Source organism: Mobula hypostoma, chromosome 14 (assembly GCF_963921235.1).
Source record: "Mobula hypostoma chromosome 14, sMobHyp1.1, whole genome shotgun sequence".
Lineage (NCBI taxonomy): Eukaryota > Metazoa > Chordata > Chondrichthyes > Myliobatiformes > Myliobatidae > Mobula > Mobula hypostoma.
The window spans coordinates 34,806,498-34,832,515 of record NC_086110.1 but is presented as its reverse complement, the minus strand read 5'-3'; the positions used below and the strand labels follow the sequence as shown (position 1 = coordinate 34,832,515).

Here is a 26,018-nt window from a genome sequence, read left to right as displayed (position 1 = left end):
TTAGAGGCACTTAATAAAGATAACATAGTGGGACACTTAATAAAAAAAATAAAGTAATGAGTGAAGGGCAAAGGGAAATCTTGAACTACTATGTGCTATGGGTGGAGATCCATCACTATATTTAGGTTTCTAGAATGCCTATAAGAGGCCTCATTAAGGATTGCAGTAACTAAAAACTCCTGTTGTAATGACTAGCATAAACATGGAGAAAGAAATTGGCTGGCTAAAATGAAAAGAATACAAGCATCAATAGGCCTTCTTTTGGTAAGTGGTTTGCTCCAGTGTTCGGTGCTTGGATTTCAATGAGTTGAAAGATTGTGTGGCTTCTAAATTTGCTGATGACACAAGGATAGATTGGAAGGTAAGTTGTCAAGAGAATTAAAAAATATAGATGGGTTAGCAGAGAGGAGAATGATCTGGCAAAAGAAGGATCTTTGGGAAAATGAAATTGTCCATTTTGGCAAAAGTATTTTATCTAAATGATGAAGGTAATCCAAATGAATTGGAAAGTTAATACATTTTATCAATTATTGCAGGGAGAGTTAAATGCAAAAGTAACAAGGATACCCATCAGTTTCATAGGGCATTGGTGAGACCACATCTGGAGTGTTGCGCATTGTATTATTTTCCATGTGCGCTTGTAAGCAGTTTGGTGAAGGTTTATTCAATTACAACCTGGAATGAAATTGCTGTCTTATGAAGATAGGCTAGGTTTTTATCTGCAGAGATTCAGAGCGGGATAGGTGGCTTGATATGAGATACCTGAGGGCTTTGATCGGATCATCTTCTTATGGGAAGGTCTTAGGGGTCACTGTTCAGAGATTAGAGGTTACCTATTTTGGATAGATGAGATGAAATAATTTATTATAGAGCTGTAATCTTCAAATCCTCATCCTCAAAGGACTGTGAAGCAGTGTCTTTGAAAGTTTTTAAGGGAGAGGTTGATAGCTAATTGATAAATACAGAGGTTTCTCCATGTATATATATGGAATGTTGAATTCAGGCTTCATTTGGGTCAGACAAGGTGAAGCAGATTTGAGATCCCGAATACCCTACCTGTGCTTCTAATTTTATAAGTTAATAGTTAAAGATCTTGGGGCGGAAAATTGTTTTGGTCTGAAAACTTAGCATCTCTGACAACAGGTAGCTTAGGGCTCATGTAGGATACTGTCAATTGCAGTACTTTAAGATCTGAATCAGACTACTGCTTCAAGAAGTTGGTTATGGCTAGAATTAATTCCCTGACTGGACCTGCTGCAATTTGCCTACCAACACAAGTCTACAGCAGATACATTCTCACTGGTTCTCCACTCTGCTTTGGAGCAACTAGTCAGCAGCAAAATATATGTCAGGCTGACACAAGAGAGACAGCACCTGCTGGAAATCTGGATCAACACACACAAAATGCTAGAGGAACTCAGCAGGTCAAGCAGTATCTATGGAGGAAAATGAACAGTCAACATTATATTTATTTCTTTTATTTATTGAAATTAGTGCTTAATAGGCCCTTCCGGCCCTTCAAGCCACATCACCCAGCAGTCCCCCAGTTTTATCCTGGCCTGGTCACAGGACAATTTACAATGACCAATTAACCTATCAACCAGTATGCCTTTGGACTAGGAGGAAATTGGAGCATCCTGTGACAGAGAGAACGTACAAACTCCTTACAGGCAGTGGTGTTCTGTACTGTAAAGCGTTGTGCTAACCATTTCGAACAGGCTACAGATAATTGATTACAGCTTGGCATTCAATACCATCGTTCAGTCAGTACCAGTAAGCTTCAAGACCTGGGCCTTTGTACCTCCTTCCTCCCTCTGCAGCTGGATCCTCAATTAGAGACCACAGTCAGTACAAATCAGTCATAATATCTCCTCGCTGACACGCAGCACAGGTGTAACCTGTGGAGGTGTGGTAGCCCACTTCTCTACTCTACACTCATGACTGAATGGTTGAGCACAGCTCAAAAACCATCTATTAGTTTACTAAGGACCCCACTGATGTTGATATAATCTCAAATAATGATGAGATTTACAGGAGCAAGATAGATCGGCTGATTGAGTACTTTTGCAACAACAACCTCACACTGAACATCAACAAGACCAAGGGCTGATTGCGGACTTTAGGGAGGGAAGTCTGGAGAACACACAGCAGTCCTTAATTGACAGGTCAGTGATGGAAAGGATGAGCAGCTTCAGGTTCCTGGGTTTCAATACCTCAGAGGATCTGTCCTGGGCTCTACACATTGATGCAATCAGGAAGACGGCACAGTTGATGGCTCTGTTAGGAATTTGAGGAGATTTGATAATCAAAGACTTTCAAATTTCTACAAATGGAGAGCATTCTGTGTGGTTGCATCGGGCTCTGAGGCATAGGATCACAAGAGGCAGCAAAAGGCTATAGAATCAGCGAGCTCCATCAAAGACACAACCCCCGCCCCCCCACTATCGAGTACATAGAGATGGTGTTTTAAGAAGGTGGCAGCAGTCACTAAGAACCCTCAACATTCAAGATAGGTCCTCTTGTCGTTACTACCATTAGGAACGAGGTACAGGAACCTGAAGGCCCACATTCAAAGATTTAAGAACAGCTTTGTCCCTTCTACCATCAGATTTCTGAAGGGTCCATGAACTTTATAGTAATTTTTATGGCTTTGCAATGCACTGCTGTCACAAAACAACAAATTTCACATCATATGTCAGTAATAATAAATCCAATGTTGATTCTGCTTTTCTGGTTGCTCCTGAGAAGTATTTATTGAAAATCCAAAAATTGAATTTAAAGAACATTTCAAATGGTGTTGTAAGATATTGTCTGTGCTAAAATAATTTAGACCATAGACCATAAGACAGAGGAGTAGAATTAGGCCACTTGACCCATTGAGTCTGCTCACTATTCCATCATGACTGATTTATTATTCCCCCTCAACCCCATTCTCCTGCTTTTCTCCATAATCTTTGGTACTCTTACTAATCAAGAATGTATCAACTTCCATTTTAAGTATACCCAATGACTCGGCCTCCACAGCCATCTGTGGCAATGAATTCCACAGATTCACCACCCTCTGGCCAAAGAAATTCCACCCCATTTCTGTTCTAGAGGGACTTCTTCTATTCTGAGGCTGTGCCCTCTGGTCCTACACTCCCCCACTATAGAAGCATACTGTCCACACCTACTTTATCTCAGCCTTTCAATATTCGATAGCCTTCAATGAGATCCCTCCGCATTCTTCTAAACTGCAGCGAGTACAGGCCTAGAGTCATCAAACGATCCTCATGCATTTACCCTTTCATCCCCAGGATCACTCTCCTATGCCAGCACATTCATTCATAGATAAGGGGCCCAAAACTGCCCACAATACTCCGTGCAGTCTTATGAATGCCTTATATCTGCATTATATCTTCACTTTTATATTCTAGTCCTCTCGAAATGAATGCCAACATTGCATTTAATTTCCTTACCACTGACTCAAACAGCAAATTAACCTTAATGGAATTCTGCATGAGAACTCCCAAGTACCTTTGCAACTCTGATTTCTAAATTTTCTCCCCAATTAGATAATAGTTTGCACCTTTATTTTTTCTACCAAAGTGCATGACCAAATATTTACTTACACTATATTCTATTTGCCGCTTCTTTGCCCATTCCCCAATCTGTCCCAAGACCTACTTCAAATTCCCTGCTTCCACAACACTACCTGTCCCTCCACCTATTTTGGCATCATCCAAAAAAATTGCCACAAAGCCAACAATTCCATTATCCAGATTATCAACATATAACATGAAAAGTAGTTTTCCCAAAACTGACCCCTACAGAATGCCACTGGTTACCAACAGCCAACCAGAAAAGGCACACTTTATTCCCACTCCTACCAGTCAGCCAAACTTCTGTCCATGCTCATATCTTTACTGTATTACATTGGCTTTTATCTTGTTAAGCAGCCTTATGTGCAGCACCTTCTCAAAGGTCTTCTGAAGGTCCATGTAAACAACATTCACTGACTCTTCTTTGTCTATCCTGCCTCTTAATACCTCAAAAAATTCCAACAGATTTGTCAAGCAACATTTCCCCTTAAGGAAACCATGTTAACTTTGGCCTATTTTATCATGTGCCTCCAAGCACCCTGGAACCTCATTCTTTATAATAGACACCAGCATCTTCCCAACCACTAAAGTCAGGCTAACTGGCCTATAATTTCCTGTCTTTTGCCTCCCTCCCTTCTTAAAATATGGAGTGACATTTACAATTTTGCAGTTCTCTAGAATCATTTTAGATTCTTGAAAGTTCATTACTGATGCCTCCACAATCTCTTCAGCCACCTTTTTCAAAACCTTGGGGTGTAGTTCATCTGGTCTAGTGATTTATCTACCTTCAGATCTTTCAGCTTCCCAAGTATCTTCTCCTGAGTAATAGCAGTTACACTCACTCCTGTCCTCTGATAGTCTTGAATGTGTGGCATAATCAGTGAAGACTGACACAAACTACTTAGTCAATTAATCCACCATCTTTTTTCCCTCCATTCCTACCTCTCTAGTGTCATTTCCAACAGTTCAATATCCACTTTTGCTTCTGTTTTACATTGTATATATCCAAAAAAAAATTGGTATCCTCTTTTATATTATTGGCTAGCTTATCTTCATACTTCATCTCTTCTCTCCTTATTGCTTTTTTATTTTCCTTCTGTTGATTTTTAAAAGCTTCCCAGTCCTCCAACTTCCTACTAATTTTTGCTATATTATATGCCCTCTCCTTTGCTTTTAGCTCTCTTGTTGATCTTCATCAACACCATAATGGATATTACAAACACATAGATTGCAGTTAGCTGATTGCAGAGCAATCCTGTATTTTTGCCCTCTTCTTAGAAATGTGACTATCTATACAATACTTACTCCCCATTATGCCACAGGTGTTTAGGGCAACAATCAAGGTCCTCCTTCTCTGTCCTTGGCCATCCTCTCTATTGTGCCCAAGTGTGGTTCAGGGTCCTAACTTCTGCCTCTATAATACGGTGGCAAGTTGGTTTTGGTCTCCCTCATTTCTTCTGCCCTCAGGGGTCCAATGAAGTGATGATGGATTTGGCCTCTCTTCTTCTCATGACATGCCCAATCCATCTTCAACATTTCCTTATGATGATTGTGGCCATGTCCTCTTAGTGACACTGAAGCAATAGGGTGTGGTTGGAGATCATTCTCGGCCAGAAAATACAGAGGACCTTCCGGAGGCTCATGGTATGGAATGATGACAACTTGGCAACATCACTCTCTGTCCTGCCCCTACATTCTGACCCACACAGGAGTGTGAACAAAACACAGCTCTGGTACAGCTTCACCTTGTTGTGGACGCTGCACTTGGTTGATCCCTATATGTTGCTCATTGATCTGAAGACATTGCTAGCTTTGCTGAGTCTGCACTGGGTGTCAGTCTTGGTCCCACCATCCTGCCAAATGATGCTGCCCACGTAGGCAAAACTACCAGTACTGGGTAAGGCAACGCCATATGCCTTGACGGGAGAAGGAGAGTCATGGTCCCAGTATTTCTCTGGCTGACTCTGAATCCACTCTGTTCAGCAGAGGTACACAGGCGCTGAATTTTCTCTTGCATGTGCTAGTGTGAATGTGATAGTAATGCAAGGTTATCCACAAAGTCAAGGTCTTCTAAAGTAGAGAATAAAGTTCACTTCATGCCTCTCTACTTACCTTTTGCTGTTTGCCTCATAACCTAGTCAATCATCAGCTTTGCTGACATCACACAGCCTTGCCTGTCTCCTGTCTTGACTTCGAAGCTCAAATTACAGTCCCCAACTGTGCGGGTGAAATTAGCATAGCAATTCTGGATAAGCTGGACAATTTTGGAAGGGATCCTCTATGATCTGAGAATTTGCCAAAGGCTCCCCCTGTGGATGCTATCAAAAGCCTTTTCAAAGTCCACGAAATTCACATACAGTTGTCTCTGCCACTCTGTGCACTGCTGTATGATGTTACACAGCAGGAAGATCTGGCCAATACAGCCTCTGTTCTTCCTGAAGCCAGCTTGCTCCTCCCTCAAGCACACATCGACAGCATCTGTAATCCATCGGGCAGTGATTTTGCCGAGAATCTTGCTGGCCACTAACAAAAGTGCAATGCCACGCCAGTTGTTACAATCACTTAGCATTCCTTCCCTGGAGATCCTAGCAATAACTCCCTTTGTCCAATTCTTGGATACTTGTCCCCCTTCCCAGATTATAGTAAACAGTGGTTGCAGAATGGCTGCTACAACTTTTGGTTCAGCTTTAAACAGCTCAGCATTTAAAATTGTCATGTCCTGGATCTTTGCTGTTCTCTAATCATTTAATTACAACAACAATCTCTTCTTTCTTGTGTGGATCGGTGTTGATGTCATGGTCTTCTTCTAGCTCTTGTATGTCAGGTTCTTCTATGTCAGCTGGTGGTGGTCTATTCAGTAGTTTCCTGAAGTACCTTGTCCATTGTGCTTCTTGCTCTTTCTCAGCTGTCAAAAGCAGACTGTTGTTATCTCTCACGGGACCACTGGATCTGGCCTGGAACTTCCCACATACCAATTTTGAAATCTTGTATATGTTTCACGATTACCTTGACTGGCTGCTGCTTCAGCCTCCACTGCAAGATCTTCACGTAGACTCTTTTATCCTTCCTTACAAGTCTCTTCACTTTCTTGTTAGCTTTAGTGTATGCTAGTTGAAGTTTCACCTTAATTTGTGTTGACTTTGCATGTAACACTTCATTTTTAATTTTCCATTTTTCTTCTAAGGCTGTCCATGTTTCCTGCTATATTCAGATAAAATCAACATTAAATGAACTTATCTGATTGCACTCCTTGCACAGTTTGTAGGACATTACATCAGAATATTAAAGAAACTTCATGAATTTTAATGCACATCAGTAGCAAGATTTACAGTGAGGTGCAACTTTTGCGAGGCTAGTTTTGGTGTGGCACTACTTGAACAGCAAATTCTAGATGGTCACATTTAGTTAAGCATCTGTTTGTTGTCAGAATTGCTGCATGTTTTTTCATAAACAACAGTGAGTTTAGTTTTCACTCGGTGAATCTTAAAAAAAAGTGTCAGATACCAGTAATGGGAAGTGAAAATATTAGTCATGATTGAAACTGAAACTTGTAGTCTTCGAGTTCTACAGCCCAGAAGTAGGCTCTTTGGCCCACTATGTGCACACCATTCTTTTGTACCTGCCTACAGTAATCCTGTGCCTTCAGAGAGTGCATTTCAGATCCCTACTACCCTCTGAGTGCAAAAATGTTCTCATCAGATTGCCTTGAAACCTTCTACCTCTCACCTTAAAACTATGCTTTTTTATCTTTGACATCTCCAGCTTGAGAAAAGAATTTTTGCAATGTACCCCAACTCTCTATCCTTTCTATCCCCCTCATGTCACCCCTCTGCACCTTCCACTCCAGGAGAATCAAACACAACCCATCTGGTCTCTCCTTCCAATTAAAATGCTACAATCCAGGCAGTATCCTCCTCTGCACCCTGTCCAGCATAATTACAGCCTTCCTTTAATGTAACAACCAGAACTGCATAATTATAATAATGTCAATGCAATTTTTCTTATTTTTAGCCAAAGTGCTGCTCTTACCTTCCATGTTCTTTGTCAATGCCTTTAGGTTGAACAGTTGATGTCCTTTACTGCAAGTTTACACTGCTTTCATTTTTAATAAGCTGTTACTTGGATACATTTATTATTCTTAACAAATGAATGCAATATTCATTTTGTATTCTGGAGCAAATAAGCGGCTGGAGAAACTCAGCGAGCTGAGAAGCACCTGTGCTGGTGGAGGGTGAGGCGGGGCGTCAAATTGTCTGCATCAGGATAATGCCTTCTCCCTCATTACCCACCCCACCCCACCCAACCCCAACCCCAAAGATAGTGCCTGACCTGCTGAATTCCTTGAGCGGTTTATATTTCACTTCAGGTTGATCGTGGCGTAGGTTTGTATTGGTCAGTGTGTCCATGGATCCCTTGTACTGTAGTGTTCTATTTTCTGGATTCTGGATTCATGTATCTCCATTGCTACTCTGACTATTGCAGTTTTACACTTGTCTTTGCTGACCTTCACTAATAATCAAAGGCAGTATTTTGATTTGTTTCACTGCTGCTGTTGGTGTCTTTTCAGATATTTTGTACCCTGATAAGAAGTTCAAAGTTAAATATCCTTCTAAAAAGATGTCTTCGTTAAACCAAAAGATCTCTTAGAATAATCTCTAGTCTTTTTGTCTAATCTTGATATAAATTGAAAGAGATTCATTAAAAATTAGTTTTTGTATATTATGTATGCAGTAACTGTTTTATTCAAAAGCATGATATTACAAATACCAGAAACCTAAAGTAAAGGCAGGACAACATATGGAGAAGGAAACATTCTTACTGTTATAAGTTAATCCGTCATTATAATTGAGAAAAGTTTGTGTACAAATAGATCCAGTGACAGGTAGAAGGAAGATGGGGAAGAAAACAAACAAAAAATAGGAAAAGCACCATAGAGTAGAAGGTGGGATATTAACTGAGAAAAGGGACAAAAGATGAATGTTACCGTCAAGAAAACAAACTGAAGATGAATGCACCTCACACACACAATGCTGGAGAAACTCAGCAGGTCAGGCAGCATCCGTGGAAATGTGTAGATAGTCGACATTTCAAGCCAAGACTAAGAAGGAAGGGGAAAGACGCCAGAATAAAAGGTGGGCGGGGGGGGAGGGAGGAGGCTAGCTGGAAGGAGATAGGGGAACTGATTTCTCCTTTCAGTAAACAAAATCCCCCTCTCCCCACTTCCTCTATTCCCCATCTGCAAATTAACCTTAAAGGAATCCTGCACAAGGACTCCCAAATCCCTTTGCACCTCAGATGTTTGAATTTTCTCTCTTTACAAATAGTCTACCCTTTATTTCTTCTACCATAGTGCATGACCATACACTTCCCGACACTGTATTCCATCTGCCACTTGAGTTCTTCCAGCACTTTGTGTGTGTTGCTTTGGATTTCCAGCACCTGCAGATCTTCTCGTGTTAATGAAAATGAACAATAGTGAAGTGTTAAGTGGGATAGGCAGTTTAATGCATTTTTCTCAACTCACTCTTACATGTGAAGGTGGATTGAAAGATAAGGCTTTTGAACTTTATTAAACTTTGCAGAAATCAGGGAAGGAGTGATTGTATTATTTTCCCTATTCATTCTAGGGGAAATAGAATTGCAAGCTTCCGAAGCATTATCCAAAATTGAGTGTAAATTGGTTCCTCCTGATATATGTGTACGGCGTGTGTGATGATGGGGAAGGTGAAGGTACGCGGAGTGCTTTCCTGATCATACATGGAAAGGAAAGTAATACTCCAGTGGTTCACTTGGTGTGATCAAAAGAAGAAGGAAACAATCAAAAATTAACCATCCAAAGGTGCAAGATGGTACAAGTCGATCACTTTCTTCAAATCTGATAAAGAGAGTGCAATTGCATTGATACAGTTATCAGAGGAAGTGAAGGAGGGGATGCTGGGGTAGGAATAGAATAAAGAGACTTTCAGATATATATCACAGAAAAGCAGGCACAGCTCACCCCTATGTGATTCCCTTTTTTGGTAGATGATGTTGTTCAAAATGACAGTGGTCAGCGAAGTAGAGGAGACTGTTGGTAGGAAACATTAAAAAAACTTCTAATGCAGGAAATCTGAAACAAAAACAGAAAATGCTGAGGACAGTTCAGACCCCCACCTGTGGAAAAGAAACAGTTAAGGATCCAGGAAGGAGTCGCCTTGTCAGAACAAAGAGTGGTGGTGATGGGTAGAGATTGGATTGGCCTCCCTTCGAAGAAGAAGCAAAGGCTGTCTTGATCAAAACTTGAGATGTGGGGGGATTTGGTAAACCATAGTAAATGTGTTGGCGCGTGGCTAAGTGGTTAAGGCGTTTGTCTAGTGATTTGAAGGTCGCTAGTTCGAGTCTTGGCTGAGGCAGCGTGTATGTCCTTGAGCAAGGCACTTAACCACACATTGCTCTGCGATGACACCGGTGCCAAGCTGTATGGGTCCTAATGTCCTTCCCTTGGACAACATCGGTAGCGTGGAGTGGGGAGATTTGCAGCATGGGCAACTGACAATCTTCCATACAACCTTGCAAGGTTCCATACCCTTTGCAGAGTAGCATTTACAATATTTAATTGGTTTGTTCATTCATTCAGCTTTTTAAAAGTTTATGCTGTATGAGAGTCCTAATTGCCTCCTGGAAACCTTCCAAGGCGCAAATCCATGGTCTCATGAGACTAATGGATGCCTATAAGTAAAAAATGAAATGGATAGGACCAAAATTTAGGAAACTTAGGTAACAGAAAGTATCAGAAGAGCTACAGACATTGGTCAGAAAGGACAAGAATATAAAACAAGGATGTAATGCTGAGGCTTTATAAGACATTGGTCAGACCACATATGGAGTATTATGAGTAGTTTTGGGCTCCTTATCTAAGAAAAGGTATGCTGACATTGGAGAGCGTCCAGAGGAAGTTCATGAGAATGATCCTCGGAATAAAAGGGTTACCATATGAGGAGTGTTTGATGGCTCTAGGTCTGTACTCACTGAAGTTTAGAAGAATTGGGGGGAGATCTCATTGAAATCTGTAGAATAATGTAAGGCCTAGAGTAGATGTGAAGATGTTTCCTATAGTAGAAAATCTAGGACCAGAAGGCCTAGACTCAGAGTAGAAGGATATTCATTTAGAACAGAGTTGATGAGAAATTCCTTTAGACAGAGGATAGTGAATCTGTGGAATTCATTGCCACAGTCGCAGTGGAGATCAAATCATTGTGTATATTTAAAGTAGAGCTTGATAGATTCTTGATTAGTCAGAGTGTCCAAAGTTTCAGGGAGAAGGCAGGGATAATAAATCAGCCACGATGGAATAGCAGAGCAGACTCAGTGGGCTGAATGGCTGAATTCTGCTCCTGTGTTGTAAGGTCTTACTGCATAGGGGGGCAATGGTTAATAGATATCACTTTTCTGATTACAAGTATTTAGCTATTTGGTTATGCAGTGTTGGAAAATGTGGTTGTGATTACCCTTTGCAGAGTAGCATTTACAATATTTAATTGGTTTGTTCATTCGTTCAGCTTTTTAAAAGTTTATGCTGTATGAGAGTCCTAATAGTCTCATGAAGTATATATTTGAAAACATTAGGATTAGTTGCCTATAAATTGCTTTATGCAACCAATATCTAGTAGAATTATGTTTTTTTGTTTACCAGGTCTAATGTACGCTTCACAGCAAGTGTTTTAGGTAAACAAGTGGACAGCCTTGCTCCATCAATTACTAGGGTTTTAGTTCAGGGTAAACAAGTAAGTATACGCCTTACTCAACTGTTTAACAGTAATGTAACTTGATTATTTGCAATTTGTTTCTAAGCTTCTTTCATATTATAATTTATGTATCTTGGGTAAGTCATGCAAAATCACAATGTGTTTTCAAATTTGAACCACCAAATATAATTTTTCCTGACCTTGTAAAATATTCCACACACATAATCAATTTCATGCCCAATTTTGTTGATATTGTCACCATAGAAGTCACTTATTCCTTAACAATAGAAAGCCAAAGTATTCCACAGTTTGAAACCGTCTTTCCTTTTGAAGAATAACTGGAATCTTCAGTTTGGAACAGCCTCCTGTTTTAGTTTTATATTCTCCAGTAAAAATTAGAGATGATAATGTTCAATTTTTATTTTGAAGTTTGATCATGTCCGCTGTCCAAAAGGTAACTGTGAAATATTCACAGTCTGAAATGTTCCTGTCACCCATGGATAGGCTGCAGCTGTTTCTATACACACAGGCTATACTTATTACGGTGGTTTGTCTTCAGATCCACAGCACATCTGACTTCCCAGGAAATGTGCATCCTTTCAGCTCTTATTGACTGAATTTTTCAAATCAAGGAGAAAATTATGGAGAGTTTTCTGCTGTGCACTCATATCTACTGGATACAAGAGCAATTTGATTAAAATTCATTGTGTTCAGTACCTCCAGAGTAATTAGATGTCCATTGCAAAAGTAGTTATTTCTTTTTAACTACAAGAGCTGGATTCAGGCCCGGATCCCATTGATGAAAGCTCATGTGTTCTAATTCACATTGACATACCATCACCCATATTAAAAAATTGCATGATTTTGCTTGAATTACCCATGATTTATGGAGACAGTTATGCAAAATTGAAGAATAAGACTTTTGAAGCAAAGAATTTTTTTGTGTAAGTTTCTAGCTTGTTAAGGCTCACTAATTAAGAAGATTTTTTCCAGTGCAGCTGGACTGCAAAATAACAAATGCTTTCATTAGGTTTAGAACATTTTTAAAAGGAGTTGTAATCTGATTATTTAATCTTTAAACAACTGGTCTTCACTGTATTAGATACAGAAACCATTGTTAGTTTCCACAAATATTCTCATGTTTCTGCTGTGAGATATTTTGCCAATACATACCAAAATATATATTTTAAACAAAATGAAAGCCTAAAGGAAACCGATAGTCTGTGAAGTTTTTTCATCCCATTCAAAATGCATCTTGAGTGAATGGATATTGTGCATGGTATGCTGCAATGTGCTGAAAGCTTCTAGCTGCCACCACTTAGCTGCTGAAATAGTCACTTTCACACGTAAAGATGTGCGCAATTTCTTAAAGACATAAAGTGATTCTGAACACAAAAATGAGAAATTATTTGGTATATTTAAACTTGCCCTAGTAGTTTTAGTGTTTGTAGCCTTTAAGTGTGTAAAATGTAGTTCATTTTCTGTCTGTTACAGATGAATTTTCTATATAAATATTATTATAGAAGAAATGCTTATTTTTCTTCAGTTGGTGTGAGCTTGCATCATTTGAAAAAAAGATCTACAAATGCTATTGTACTAGATTTTAAAATTTTATAAGATATTATATCTTAAAACTCAGTTCACATTAATATACCTACATGCTACTCCATTTTCTTTCTTCACTAATTTTGTTCCTAACAGGTGACGATTGGGGTATTTGGTCAAAAGGAGGAGGTTATTTCAAACCCCTTGTCGCCAGCAGAAATAAAGAACATTGTCTTTAATAAATGCGCCAAACATGATGTGAGGGAGGCAGTGCTTCAACAAGAACTTGTCATTCATATTGGTTGGCTTATCTCTAATTCTCCAGAACTCTTCCATGGCATGCTGAAATTTAGAATTGGGTATGTGATTGTGTGGTATTTATCTTTGAAGCAAATCACTTTCGAGACTGAAACTGGTTTTATTTTAAAGTGTAGGCGTCAAAGATTCATGAACAATAGTTGGCTATAGTTTGCTTTGGATTGAATACCGTTAAGCTTGTCGAGTTTGTCACTTAATCTCAATATTTTGCAGTGTTGAAAATATGGGCTGATAACACCACAGGCACTTGGGAACTGAAAGTACAGGGGAAGCAACGGTGTATCATTCAGGATTAATTAATTTTGTGCAAACAAGCAAGCCGTCTTGTATTGCTGGAGATCAACTTCAACTTTCTGAGACTATTGTAGTTAATCTCTACTGTTTTCAAACTCTATACTGTTACCTTGCCAAATCTAATTCATGTATTTAAAATCCCATTGAACCAATCCCAATGGAAGTTATGCTTGGTATTTTTTCAAAGTTGCTGAGTCCTTCTAAGTAGAACTTGCAACAGCAAAGTAACTCATGGTGGAACCATAAAGGTAGATGATTACACTTTCATTTTGGAAGACCAAGACTAGAAAGTGTTTCAGGGAGACTCATGGCCAATCCTCATTTGAGTTAATGGGAGGGCAGCAGTGCCATGGTATTATCACTGGATTAATAATCTAGATACCCAGGGCAATGCAGATGGGTTTGATTTCACCATGCAGATGGTGATGAATTCAAATTTGATTTCTGAAATTGACCATGAAAATGACTGCCATTTATTGTGAAGATCCATCTGGTTCACTAATGTCCTGTAGAGAATGCAATCTGCCATCTTTCCCTGGTATAGCATACACATAACTCCAAACCTACAGCTATGTGATTCACCCTCAACTGCCCTCTGAAATGGCCTGCAAAGTTATTCAGTTGTAACAAACTACTAGATAGCCACAAAAAAAAAATGGAACCAAATGGATCTCCTGAAATTTACCCTGGCAAAACTATGCCAAAATTGGGAGATCCATCTAAAAACATGTCAAGCAACAGCCTGATATAGTCACACTCGTGGAATTATTCCTTACTGTCAGTGTCCCAGATACCACCATCCCCATGCCTGGTTGTGCCCTGTCCCACCATCTGAGGACAGTGCTATATAGTAGGGAGGAAAAGTTCTCAGAATCCTCGCCATTGACTTTTAGATCCCACAAAATCTCATGGCATCAGGTTAAACGCAAGCAAGAAAACCTTCTGCTGACTGTCATCTATCCTATTTCTTCCCACCTCAGTGCATCCCCTGGAGTAAGGTGGAAGCACTCAGAATGGAGAGGAGGTGAATGTACTCGGTGGGGAACTTCAGTGTCCATCACCAAGAGTGGCTTGGAAGCACAACTACTGATCAAGCTAGCTGAGTGATGACTGACATTACTGTTATATTGCAGAGGTGAGAGACCCAACAAGAGGGAAAACCTTCTTGATCTCATCCTCGCCAATCCACCTATCATGAATGCATCCACAGTATCTGTAGGAGTGACCACCACCCAGTCATGGAGACAAGATATTGTCTTCATAGCGTTACGCACTTCATTGTGTTGGGGGGCACAACTGCCATGCTAAATGGGGCATACTGCAAACAGATCTAGTGACTTCAGACTGGGCATCCATGAGGTGCTGTGGGCCCTCAGCTGCAGCAAAGCTGTTCTCAGCCGCACATCCCCAGTCAACCATCACCATCAAACCAGGTGGTCAGTATACAGAACTGGACTGACGGGTAGCAAGTAATACACATGTCACGCAGCTGCTAGGCAATACGAATGGCCAACTTGAGAAAACAGTTGTCACCCTCACATACAATGGCATTGTCATCACTGAATTCCCAACTATCAATATCCAGGGTGTTACCATCGAGCAGAAACTGAACTGGAGTAGTCATACACACCATGTCTGAAAGCCACACGCCATCTGACTTGGACATATATTGCTGTTCATCCACTGTCACTGGTAAAAATCCTGGAATTCTCTCCCTAACAGTATTATGGGTATGCCCACATGTCAACAAGTGCAGCAGTTTAAGAACTGAGCTCACCACCACCTTCTCAAATGCTAGCTGAGCTTATGAAGCACTCATCCCTCGAATGAATAAATTCAAGGGGACTGACTGATCTAAGCTGCTCAGCTGCACATTGTTGCTATATTTTAAAACATTGACAAAGAGCATTACCATACAGTGTAACATGGATTGACGGGCCTTATAAATTAATTTACCATAAGTGAAGGTACAAATTGATCAGATGATAATGTCCTTCAATGAAGAGAGCCAGTTCTTTTGATCGTCACATGCCCATATACAAAATATCAACTGGTGCACAACCACCCACAGCCTCTATAGTAGGGTTACTAGGCGTGATACTCACTTTAAGTAGATAAAGTGGTTGATGCACACCTTTAATAGATTGGCAAAAAACCTCAGCCCTGGCCTGATTTGTATCACTGATTTGTCCAAAATGTTCTCCATCACAGTAGTAGTAGTAGTATGATGTGGAAAGAAATGAAAGCACGGTGCATTAATATTTCCTTGCTCCACTGCAACTCTTCACAGTTTCTCCTTGTGTCTAAAATTCTAACATCAGCCAAGAATTTTGAATTGGTCATTGTAAATTGTCCTGTGATTAGGCTAGGATTAAATCAGTGGATTGCTCGACAGAGGGGTTCGAAGGGCTGGAAGACCCTATTCCATGCTGTATGTCAGTAAAATAAATAAGTAAATAAACTTCTTAGCGGTGAGAGCACTGAAAAAAAGTAACTTCCCTCCATATCTTCTGTGGCTGTGTAGAAGTAATAGAAAAAGTTTACTTTGTTGTGTACATTCGTATTCATTAAAGTTTCTTTGAGAAATATGTTTTAAGTAAGTTTTGGTTCCTTTCAGGAATTCCTTCCTTTTCACAAGTACTCATTTATTTTGGGGGGTGAATAGACTACTGTATGCATGAAGTTAGTGCTGCTGTGTCCCCGTGTGAAGCAGACCTGGCCACTCAGTAGCTTTAAGCAATGTTGTTAATGATAAAATTGTCATATTTGCTGGCCTTAAGCAACCGTTCAACAATACTTTGCCACCTTATTCCAATGCCCAGCCAAGTCCTGGCAGTATTAAAGGACTTAGGGTAATGATGACCTTGGCATAAAACAGTAAAGACTAAACCTGTTGACTATTACAGGCATTAAATATGTAAGTAAGGTAGTGTCAAATAATATGTTGTTAAGTAATGTTTGCAAATAATGCCAGAAAGATATATGATGATTTAAGATAATGTCAAAGATTGAAAGATCTTAATAAATTCCAAATGACATAATTTCTCATCATTTTATTATTCCCGCTTCAGGTTCTGGTAACATCAAAGTAGGTCAATGTAGTGGGTATTAACAAAACTGCCAGTGAAAGTACATAGAATTGATCTATAATCGTAACACAGGTCAATGTTCTTTGAATTTTAAAATCTGCTTTGCTTTGATGTTTAGATACAGATGCTCAATTCAATGCCATGTTCTTTTATCTATATGGTGGTGAGTAATGTCATAAGTCTGAGTTTTCTCATCTATTTCAGATGGATCATCCACGCCATGAAACATGCTCTTAAAGTTCGAGGTGAGGATCTACCCACGGATTATCTGTACCAGATGTCACCAAGTGATGTTAAAAAGCTTTTACTGGATGTTCTGCAGGCTGATGAAAAGGAAAGGTAATCTGAAACAGCAAAGTAATATTGTAGATTGAATATCATCAGAGATACTAATCTAAATATTATATTGCTATGTTTTAATGACATTAAGCCAAAATTGAGGATTGTGCAATTTTTTTGTAAGTGACTGAAAGTCAAGATCTCCATTTGCAAGGTACACAGAAAAACATTACTGGGTTTCCCTGTGTAACGCTGTCTTGAAATTGATATTGTCAGTCCCTAATGGTGTGTTCTAAGTTCATGCAGCTGTCAGCATTTAGCTTCACAAAGGAAATCTTTGCAGACAGCCCTTAATGGGGCATACCACAAAACAGGTGTCACTCGCAGCTTCAGAGGAGTATTGTTCTTGAATGAATAATGCTGTTTTGATGCAGGGAGGTGGTGATTTTTTCTGGAGGGGTCAGAAGATCTCGATAGGTTAATGTAGAACATTAAATGAAAATTGAAAAATTGCATTATTTCAAATGCAAATTATTTATTTCATATGAAGTTTCGAATTAAAAGGAAATTAATTTTGTCCATTGTGGTTATAATTACTGGGTTCATCAGCAAGAAATGTCTACCAAATACACTTTAGAGCTACATTATCAATTTATCATCAATATGAATTACCTTTAGCTAACAATCTCTTCCTTCATTGAGTGACATGTAGCTGTCCTGGATCCATGTGGGAAATAATTGAATGGCAAATTGAATACAGAATCATAGCACAGAGAAAGATCGACCATGTTCATGGTGATTACAGAGTATTTGTCTATACTATATCTATTTATCAACATAAGGCCCAGAGCCCTCTATCCACTAGTGGTATCAGCTTCCTTGGATGTCTCATCAAGTCCTGGGGATTTCCCCATTTAATTTCACTAAAGCATCTAAAATGTCCTCCTTTTTAATCATAACCTTTTCTAGAATTTCTCTGCCAGTAGTATATCCTCAGAAATGTGATCACCCTCTTTTTTATTGTTCTTAACTCTACCCATACGGCTTCATTTAAAGACCATTCTTGGATATTTATTTATTTATTGAGATACATTGCAGAGTTGGTCCTCCCAGCCATTTAAGCTGTGCTGTGCAGCAGTCCCCCAATTTAATCCTAGCCTAATCACAGGACAGTTTACAATGACCAGTTAACCTACCAACCGGTACATCTTTGGACTGTAGGAGGAAGCCAGAGCACCCGGAGGAAACCTATGCGGTCACGAGAAGAACATCCACGCTCCTTACAGGCAGTGGCAGGAACCCTTCAGTATCTCATTGATGGTTTCCGAATCAATAGTGCAATGCCACCTCTCTTTTACATCTCCCCAAGTAGCACCTGAATATTCGATGTTGATGCTGGTCCTGCGCTTCTTTCAACAAAGTGTCTTTAACAGAAACAAAATCATCTTCTCATGTATGGATCAGCATCCTTAACTTCACATACCTTACCAGTCAAACTTCTTGCTTTGAAACAGATGCATTTTAACCTTGTGTTCCTCCCATGTGTCTTGACATATACATGTCTAGTGAGGGGGCACAGTAGCATAGTGGCTAACACAACACTTTTACGGTACTGGTGACCCAGGTTCAATTCTTGCCATTGTCTGTAAGGAGTTTGTACGTCTTTCCCGTGACCTCCGTGTCCTCCAGTCTCCTCCCACAGTCCAAAGATGTGCCAGTTAATTGATCATTGTCATCTGTCCTGTGATTAGTCTAGGGTTAAATTGGGGGAGTGCTGGGTGGAGTGGCTCGAAGGACTGTAAGGACCTATTCCACACTTTATGTCATGTCCGTAAATAAATAAATATTCCGGCTTATTAGACAGGCTTAGTTTTTCTCATATATTCAAATGCATCAAGGCTCTCTCCCTTGCCCCACATCATGTCTGCATCTTCTCCGTGTCCCATTCCCTTGCCAAATGAGTTTAAACCCCTCAGCCCCACCCCAGCAGCAATGGCAAACCTCCCATATATAAATCCACTTTCCACAGAAATAGAACCAGTGGCCCAGTGATATAAAGCTCTCCCTACCATAGAATCACTTTAGCTACATATTTATTCAACTTATCCAAATATCCCTAAACGCACACAAGTATATGGCACTTAAGTTCAGTAACTAATTACCTGGTTACCAAAGATAATTAGATTAATTTTGATCATATCGGCAATCTGTAGGAAACTTGTATGTCAGTATTAAGTGAAAGAGTGAACTCAGAAGTTAGAAAATAATGCTGGGATTTGTAGAGATATAAAATAAAAATCACTACTTTAACACCTTGAAACTGATAGCATGTAGATCACTAAAGTAAACTAACATGTAGGTATTTTAGATAAGTCTGCATAAGATTGTTTTCTGAAAGCTTTTACTTGAATGATTTTTGTGGCTGGAAAGGTAAGATAACAAACGTTATTACAAAAAACCTCCCCTTAAGCTTAAAATGCTTATGCTGAGACTGTAAACCTCTCAGTTATTCAATCAGAAAGTACCAAAGTACCTCAGCTTCTGCTTGAATAACAGTGCTGACAACAGTTTCATGTTGATTAGTCAGATATTCATACTCTGACAAATGAAATTATTGGCTAAAATTTTGTGGTCAACTTTGAAAGGATTACTTGCCACTAACTTTAGTAAAAGCTAGTTTAGTAGGCTCTGTAACAGTGATTCCCTCTATTTCTACATGACAGGAATTAAGCACTTGTTCCTCAAAGATAGCAAAATCAGCAGGCAAGCTAAAGAGACAATCAGATTGAAGAGTTCTGAGAGCCAGAAAAACAGCAACTGAAAAACACGAATTAAACTTTAATTTTTAATTGGGATATATGCAAAAGGTTATGTTGGAAGTTCACACAGCAACAAAACTTTAAAAGTGACTGCCAGCAATATGGGAGTCACTTTTGACCAGAACTTTAATTGCTAGATAAATATTGTGCATGCAAGGCATGTTTTTCTATGGTGGGTTACCAAACATGTGATTTCCACCCCCCCACCCCCCCCGCCGTCTTTCTACCATCTATAATGTTGGTGGAATATCACTTTCTTTTCTCAGATGGATAAATTTCCAGAAAGTCTGACAACACATAGGATGAAAGCAGCCCATTCATACCTTCTTCTACCTGTATGCCATGTCCACATTATATATATAATGTCCACCTAATGCAATGTAACAAGTATGGTAGCATAGCCCTGAGTAACTGGATCCAAAGACTTCACTGCAAACTCCACTATGGCAGCTAGCAAATTTATCTTAAATGAAGCAAGCTTATTTTTTTTAATGCTGCATGAACTAATGGTAACCATGGACCTATTAGATTGTTACTGAACCAGGAGGGCTTTTATAACATCCATCAGAGATTACCTGGTCTGGCCGATGTCTGACTCAAAACCTGTGAATGTGTCTTCTCAGTTCAAGTACAGGAAGGATTGGACAATAAATGTTTGCATGGCCAGTGTTATCCACGTCTTGTGAAAGAATGAAATTTTTCTCACTGGCACCTTCCAAACATCTACCTAATACCACGTGAAAGCACTAGAGCAACAGCAATGACTTGCACACAGTATACGGAACAGGTAGATGAACTTGTAGCACAGTTACAGATTGGCATGTATGATGTTGCAGGCATCACTGAGTTATGGCTGAAAGAAGATTATAGCTGGGGGTTTAACAACCAAGGATACACATTGTATCGAAAGGACAGGCAGGTAGGTAGAGGAGGTGGTGTGGCTCTGTTGGTAAAAAATTAAATCAAATCATAGAAAGAGATGACATAGGGTCAGAAGGTGTTGAATCTTTGTGGGTAGAGCTAACGAACTGCAAGGGTAAAGAGACCCTGATGGGAGTTATATAGAGATCCCCAAACAATAGTAAGGATGTGGTCTACAAATTACAACAGAAGATAGAATGCATGCCAAAAGGGCAATGTTACAATAATTGGGCGGGGCGGGGGGATTTCAATATGCGGGTAGATTGGGAAAATCAGGTTGGTGCTGGATCCCAAGAAGGGGATTTTCTAGAATGCCTAGGAGATGGCTTTTTAGAACAGCTCGTGGTTGAACCCACTGGGGGACTAGCTATTCTGTATTGGGTGTTGTGCAATGAACCAGAATTGATTAAAGAGCTTAAGGTAAAAGAACCCTTAGGCATAAGTGATAATATGATAGAATTCACTCTGAAATTTGAGAAAGAGAAGCTAAAGTCAGATGTATCAGTTTTACAGTGCAGTAAAGAGAATACATGAGAGTGGAGTTAGCCAAAATTGATTGGAAAAGAACACTGGCAAGGATGAAGTTAGAGCAGCAATAGCTAGAATTTCTGGAAGCAATTCGGAAGGCACAGGATGTATGCGTCCCATTGAGGAATGAGTACTCTAAAGGCAAAATGACACAACCACGGCTAACAAGAGAAGTCAAAGCCAACATGAAAGATGAAGAGAGGACGTACAATAGAGCAAAAACTAGTGTGAAGTAAGGGAACTGGGATGCTTTGAAAAAGCATTAGAAGGCAACTAAAAAAGTCATTAAGAAAAGATGGAATACACAAGTAAGCTAGCCAATAGTAAAGTGGATAACAAAAGTGTAAAAGAGAGTCAAGAGTCGAGGGTGGATACCAGACTGCTGGAAAACGATGTTGCAGAGGTACTAATAGGGGACAAGGAAATGGCAGATGAAGTGAATAAGTATTTTACATCAGTCTTCACTGTGGAAGACACTAGCAGTATGGTGGAAGATCCAGAATGTCAGGCATCAGAAGTGTGTGAAGTTGCCATTACTAGGGAGAAGATTCTTGGGAAAATGAATGATCTGAAGGTAGATAAGTCACCTGGACTAGCTGGTGTACACCGCAGAGTTTTAAAAAAGACGGCCGAAGAGATTGTGGAGGCGTTAGTAATGGTCTTTCAAGAATCACTAGATTCTGGAATGGTTCTGTAAGACTGAAAAATTGCAAATGTCACTCTAATCTTTCAGAAAGGAGCATGGCAGAAGGAAGGAAACTATAGGCCAGTTAGTCTGACCTCATTGGTTGGGAAGATGTTGGAGTCAATTGTTAAGGATGTGGTTTCAGTGTACTTGGAGGCACATGATAAAATAGGCTATAGTCAGCATAGTTTACTCAAGGAAAAATCTTGCCTGACAAATCTGTTGAAATTCTTTGACAAAATAACAAGTAGGATAGACAAAGGAGAATCGGTGAATAGCGTGTACTTGGATTTTCAAAAGGCCTTTAACAAGGTGCTACATGAGGCTACTTAACAAGTTAAGAGCCAATGGTATTACAGGAAAGATACTAACATGGATAAAGCAGTGGCGGATTGGCAGGAGGCAAAGAGTGGGAATAAAGGGAGCCTTTTCTGACTAGCTGCTGGTGATGAGTGGTGTTCCACACAGTCTCTGTTGGGACTAATTCGTTTTACATTATAATGACTTGGATGATGGAATTGCTGTCTTTGTTGCAAAGTTTGCAGATGATACAAAGATAGGTGGAGGGACAGGTAGTTTTGAGGAAGTGGAGTAGCTACAGAAGGACAGACAGATTAGGAGAATGGGCAAAGAAGTGGCAGATGGAATACAGTGTCAAGAAGTGTCTGATCATGCACTGGTAGAAAAAATAAAGGCATAAACTATTTTCTAAGTGAAGAGAAAATTTTTAAAAATCTGCAAAGGGACTTGGGAGTCATGTGCAGGATTCCCTAAAGGTTAATTAGCAAGTTGAGTCTGTGGTGAGGAAGTCAAATGCAATATTAGCATTCATTTCAAGAGGACTACAAAATAAAAGCAAGGATGTAATGTTGAGGATTTATAAAGTATTGGTGAGGCCTTTCTTGGAGTATTGTGAGCAGTTTTGGGCCCCTTATCTTAGAAAGAAATGCTAATACTAGAGAGGGTTCAAAGGAGTTTCACGAAAATTATTCCAGAATTGAATGGTCTATCATATGAAGAGCATTTGATGGCTCTGGGCTTGTACTCATTGGAATTCAGAAGAATGCGGGGTGACCTAATTGAAAGCTATCAAATGTTGAAAGGCCTTGATAGAGTGGATGTGGAGGGGATGTTTCCTGTGGTGGGAGAGTCTAAGACCAGAGGACACAGCCTCAAAACAGAGGAGCGTCCTTTTAAAATGGAGATGAGGAGGAATTTCTTTAGCCAGATAGTGGAATTCTTTACCACAGGCAGCTTTGGAGGCCAGGTCTTTATGTATATTTAAGGCAGAATTTGATAGATTCTTGATTGGTCAGGGCATGAAGGGATACGGGGAGAAAGCAGGAGATTGGGGCTGAGGGGGAAAATGATGAAATGGCGGAGCAGACTCAATGGGCCAAATGACATAATTCTGCTCCAATGTTTTATGGTCTTATCAGCTACAATAAATTTGTCCAAGTTAGATACCACCTTGGTTTGAGAATATTATTGGCATTATTTCATCATCAAAATACTGGAATTCCATTCCTAGCAGCTATTCTTTAGTTCTGTCGATGCAAGGGCTGTTGTATTTCAAGGACCACCTTCTCAAAGGGGCCCATGGATGGCCAGTTAGTGCTGCTCATATCCTGCAAGTGAATTTTACTCAATACTCATGCAGCAGCTACAGCCTAAAATGTTAAATGTTTTTATTGTGAGCATACTGTGTAAAAGTTGTAGTTCACACGACTGATTGTGTCTAGCAAGCTACAATCATGCACTCTGTAGAGGAGCAGCCAGTTGATAACAGAAACATCTGGATATTTTTGTTTGAACATATATGCAGACACCAAACGGTGCTGTCAGATTTACAGGGGGATGGCAGTGAGCACTGACATACTTGCCAAGATTACAGCTACTGTTCCAGGCTGGTGGTTCAGTTGATAAAGAATAGGAATAAGATTAGAGTCTTGCATCAATCCTGTAGCTAGGTGCTCCCAGCTACTGAATAACACTTTATATGTCTGTTCATTGTTTAGTCAGAATGCTTGTTATTTGACCATTCTGCTCTCTAATTAGGCATTGATGTCTTGCTTCCTCAACTTGGGTTCTGCTTCATTTAGGAGAAATAAAATATGGAAATTTAAACATACATTAACTATATGTATCATTAAACATCTTGCTGTTTGAAATTATACCCAAACTTCATACTTGTACATTTATGATATTTTGTAACAATAATGAATCTAGCAAGTATTGTAGGAAAGAACCTTTTCTATTTTAAGTAACTTGTGAAGGATTTCCAATTCAGAGAGCAAAACTAATAAAGTTCTATTTTATCCAAATATTGGACTGGGTGCAGCCTGCAATTCTGAAAGGCTGCTGACATGCGAGTCTTGGAGATTAGAGCCCCACCATAAAACAGACCAGATGAGTGACAGATGATGATGTACATGTCACTTTGATCTGTCAGCTTACTCCAGAAGTAGCTGATTATGATTCCATTTTCCTCATGGGATTGCAGTTCTCTCCACATAAATTGCAGAATTAAAGTGAAATATTTTGTCTGTGAAAGCTCCCTGAACATTATGTCTTGATAATGGAGGTTTCAGCAGCTTTGTAAGTCATAATTATTCTCCAGCAGCCTTTCTGGCCCTATAGTACTAGTTTTATATGTGGAGTCTGACTTTTACAGAAACTTATTTCAAAATTCCACAATCCCTTCATTTAAAAAGTTTTAAAATATGATATTGTTAACTTTTCAGCATCAATTTTAATGCCATGTATGTCCAATCTTAACGTTGACCTTGGTAAGATACCTGTCAAGTTAGTTTAAAATTCTTGGATTGCTCAGTAAGTACCCTATTGTGCATTAACTGATCAATCTGCTTAAAGACTTCTTTCTTCCTGGGTGCCAAATATGCCCTTCAGCTGGCATTTGGTAGCAACCGATGCCAGGAAAGGAATCATGGAGATTAGCAGATCTTTATGGGCAGCATTCTTTAATTTTGAGTAATGATATTTCACCACTGAAAGTGAAGTTTATATCTTTGCTATATCTTTAAAAGAGTTGCTCCTTTGTTTTACTTTCCAACTGCCCTTTAACCATCATGAGTAAAATTACTAAGTAATGTGCATTTCTACTGAAACTAACTGCTAAAACTCTCATCATGAAGGGCCCTTACAACCAGAAAAGAACAAAAGGCTTCATCCTACTCAGCTCGAGAAGGTGCAATACCAAGTTAAAGCGAAGAAAAGTCAGTTCCAAACATATTTTATTTTGCATTGTTGGATTTTCAAAATACACCAAACAGCTATTGTGATAAAATTGATGTATGTGCAAATACAACAATTACTTATAGAAAGCAAGGTGCAAAGTTTCAAATAGAAAGTTATCTTTTAGTTACAGTTCTTTTGATCCATGTGAAAGAAATTGTTATTTCTTTACATTAACACTGTGAATGGCTTTTCTGTCCTGAGTTTTTTATTTTATACATTTCATTCATAGTGTTTATGAATCATCCTGGATTAAAAATGCAATGAAATATGAAATTCATATTCTTAAGAATTATGTAGTAATTTCACATATGGATATTAAATATCAATGGGCGTACATAATAATTAGAGAGCATTTTTCTCCTTTAGGTCATGGCTGAACAGGCGTCATCTTGATGGCTCTTTAAACCGTACTCCAAAGGGTTTTTATGACAGAGTATGGCAGATTCTGGAAAGAACACCAGAGGGCATCAAAGTGACTGGAAAACACCTGCCCCAAGTAATTGTTTCAATGAAACAAATGTTATTTTCGTGTAATTTCAAACCATCTTCAAGTGCAGCATATTGATGAAGAAAGCAAGTTCCAAATAACATGGCTGGAAATTTTCATTATTGCAATTAGGACAATGTGTATCAATGTATTTGGCTTTTCAACCACACTACTGGTGATGGCCTATTTTCCAGGCGGAGTCAAACTATGTAGCCCATTTTCAGTAGATTTCTACTTCCGTCATCAATTCCATTTGAAGAATACAAACGAGCGAACTATACGGGCTGTAGCAGATCTCAGAACCCACACCTCATGTGATATTGGTGCCAATCCCCAAACATGTTTCTAAAATGTCAGCTTGATGTATAATATGCATTACCCCATGGTAAATTGTAAAATAAGCCTTTAAATTCTGAAAGAGTCTATCTACAGACATAGCAACGGAACACCAAAAATATGCCTGCATTTCCAATACGTATTACTTGTTGCT

At 39.3% G+C, this 26,018-nt stretch overlaps 1 protein-coding gene across 4 annotated transcripts in view; it reads left to right on the top strand.

Annotated features, from left to right (window-relative positions):
• The window catches only part of phkb (phosphorylase kinase, beta), a 281,176-nt gene that overhangs the window by 249,682 nt on the left and 5,476 nt on the right, over positions 1 to 26,018 (top strand). For 3 of the 4 annotated variants that reach the window (XM_063066930.1, XM_063066928.1, XM_063066931.1), the window contains 4 exons: positions 11,254 to 11,344; positions 13,007 to 13,209; positions 16,756 to 16,890; positions 25,408 to 25,537. In XM_063066930.1, coding sequence (XP_062923000.1) covers positions 11,254 to 11,344; positions 13,007 to 13,209; positions 16,756 to 16,890; positions 25,408 to 25,537 — 559 coding nt within the window. The remainder of the gene's footprint in view (positions 1 to 11,253; positions 11,345 to 13,006; positions 13,210 to 16,755; positions 16,891 to 25,407; positions 25,538 to 26,018) is intronic. The other variant, XM_063066929.1, reaches the window with a different exon arrangement.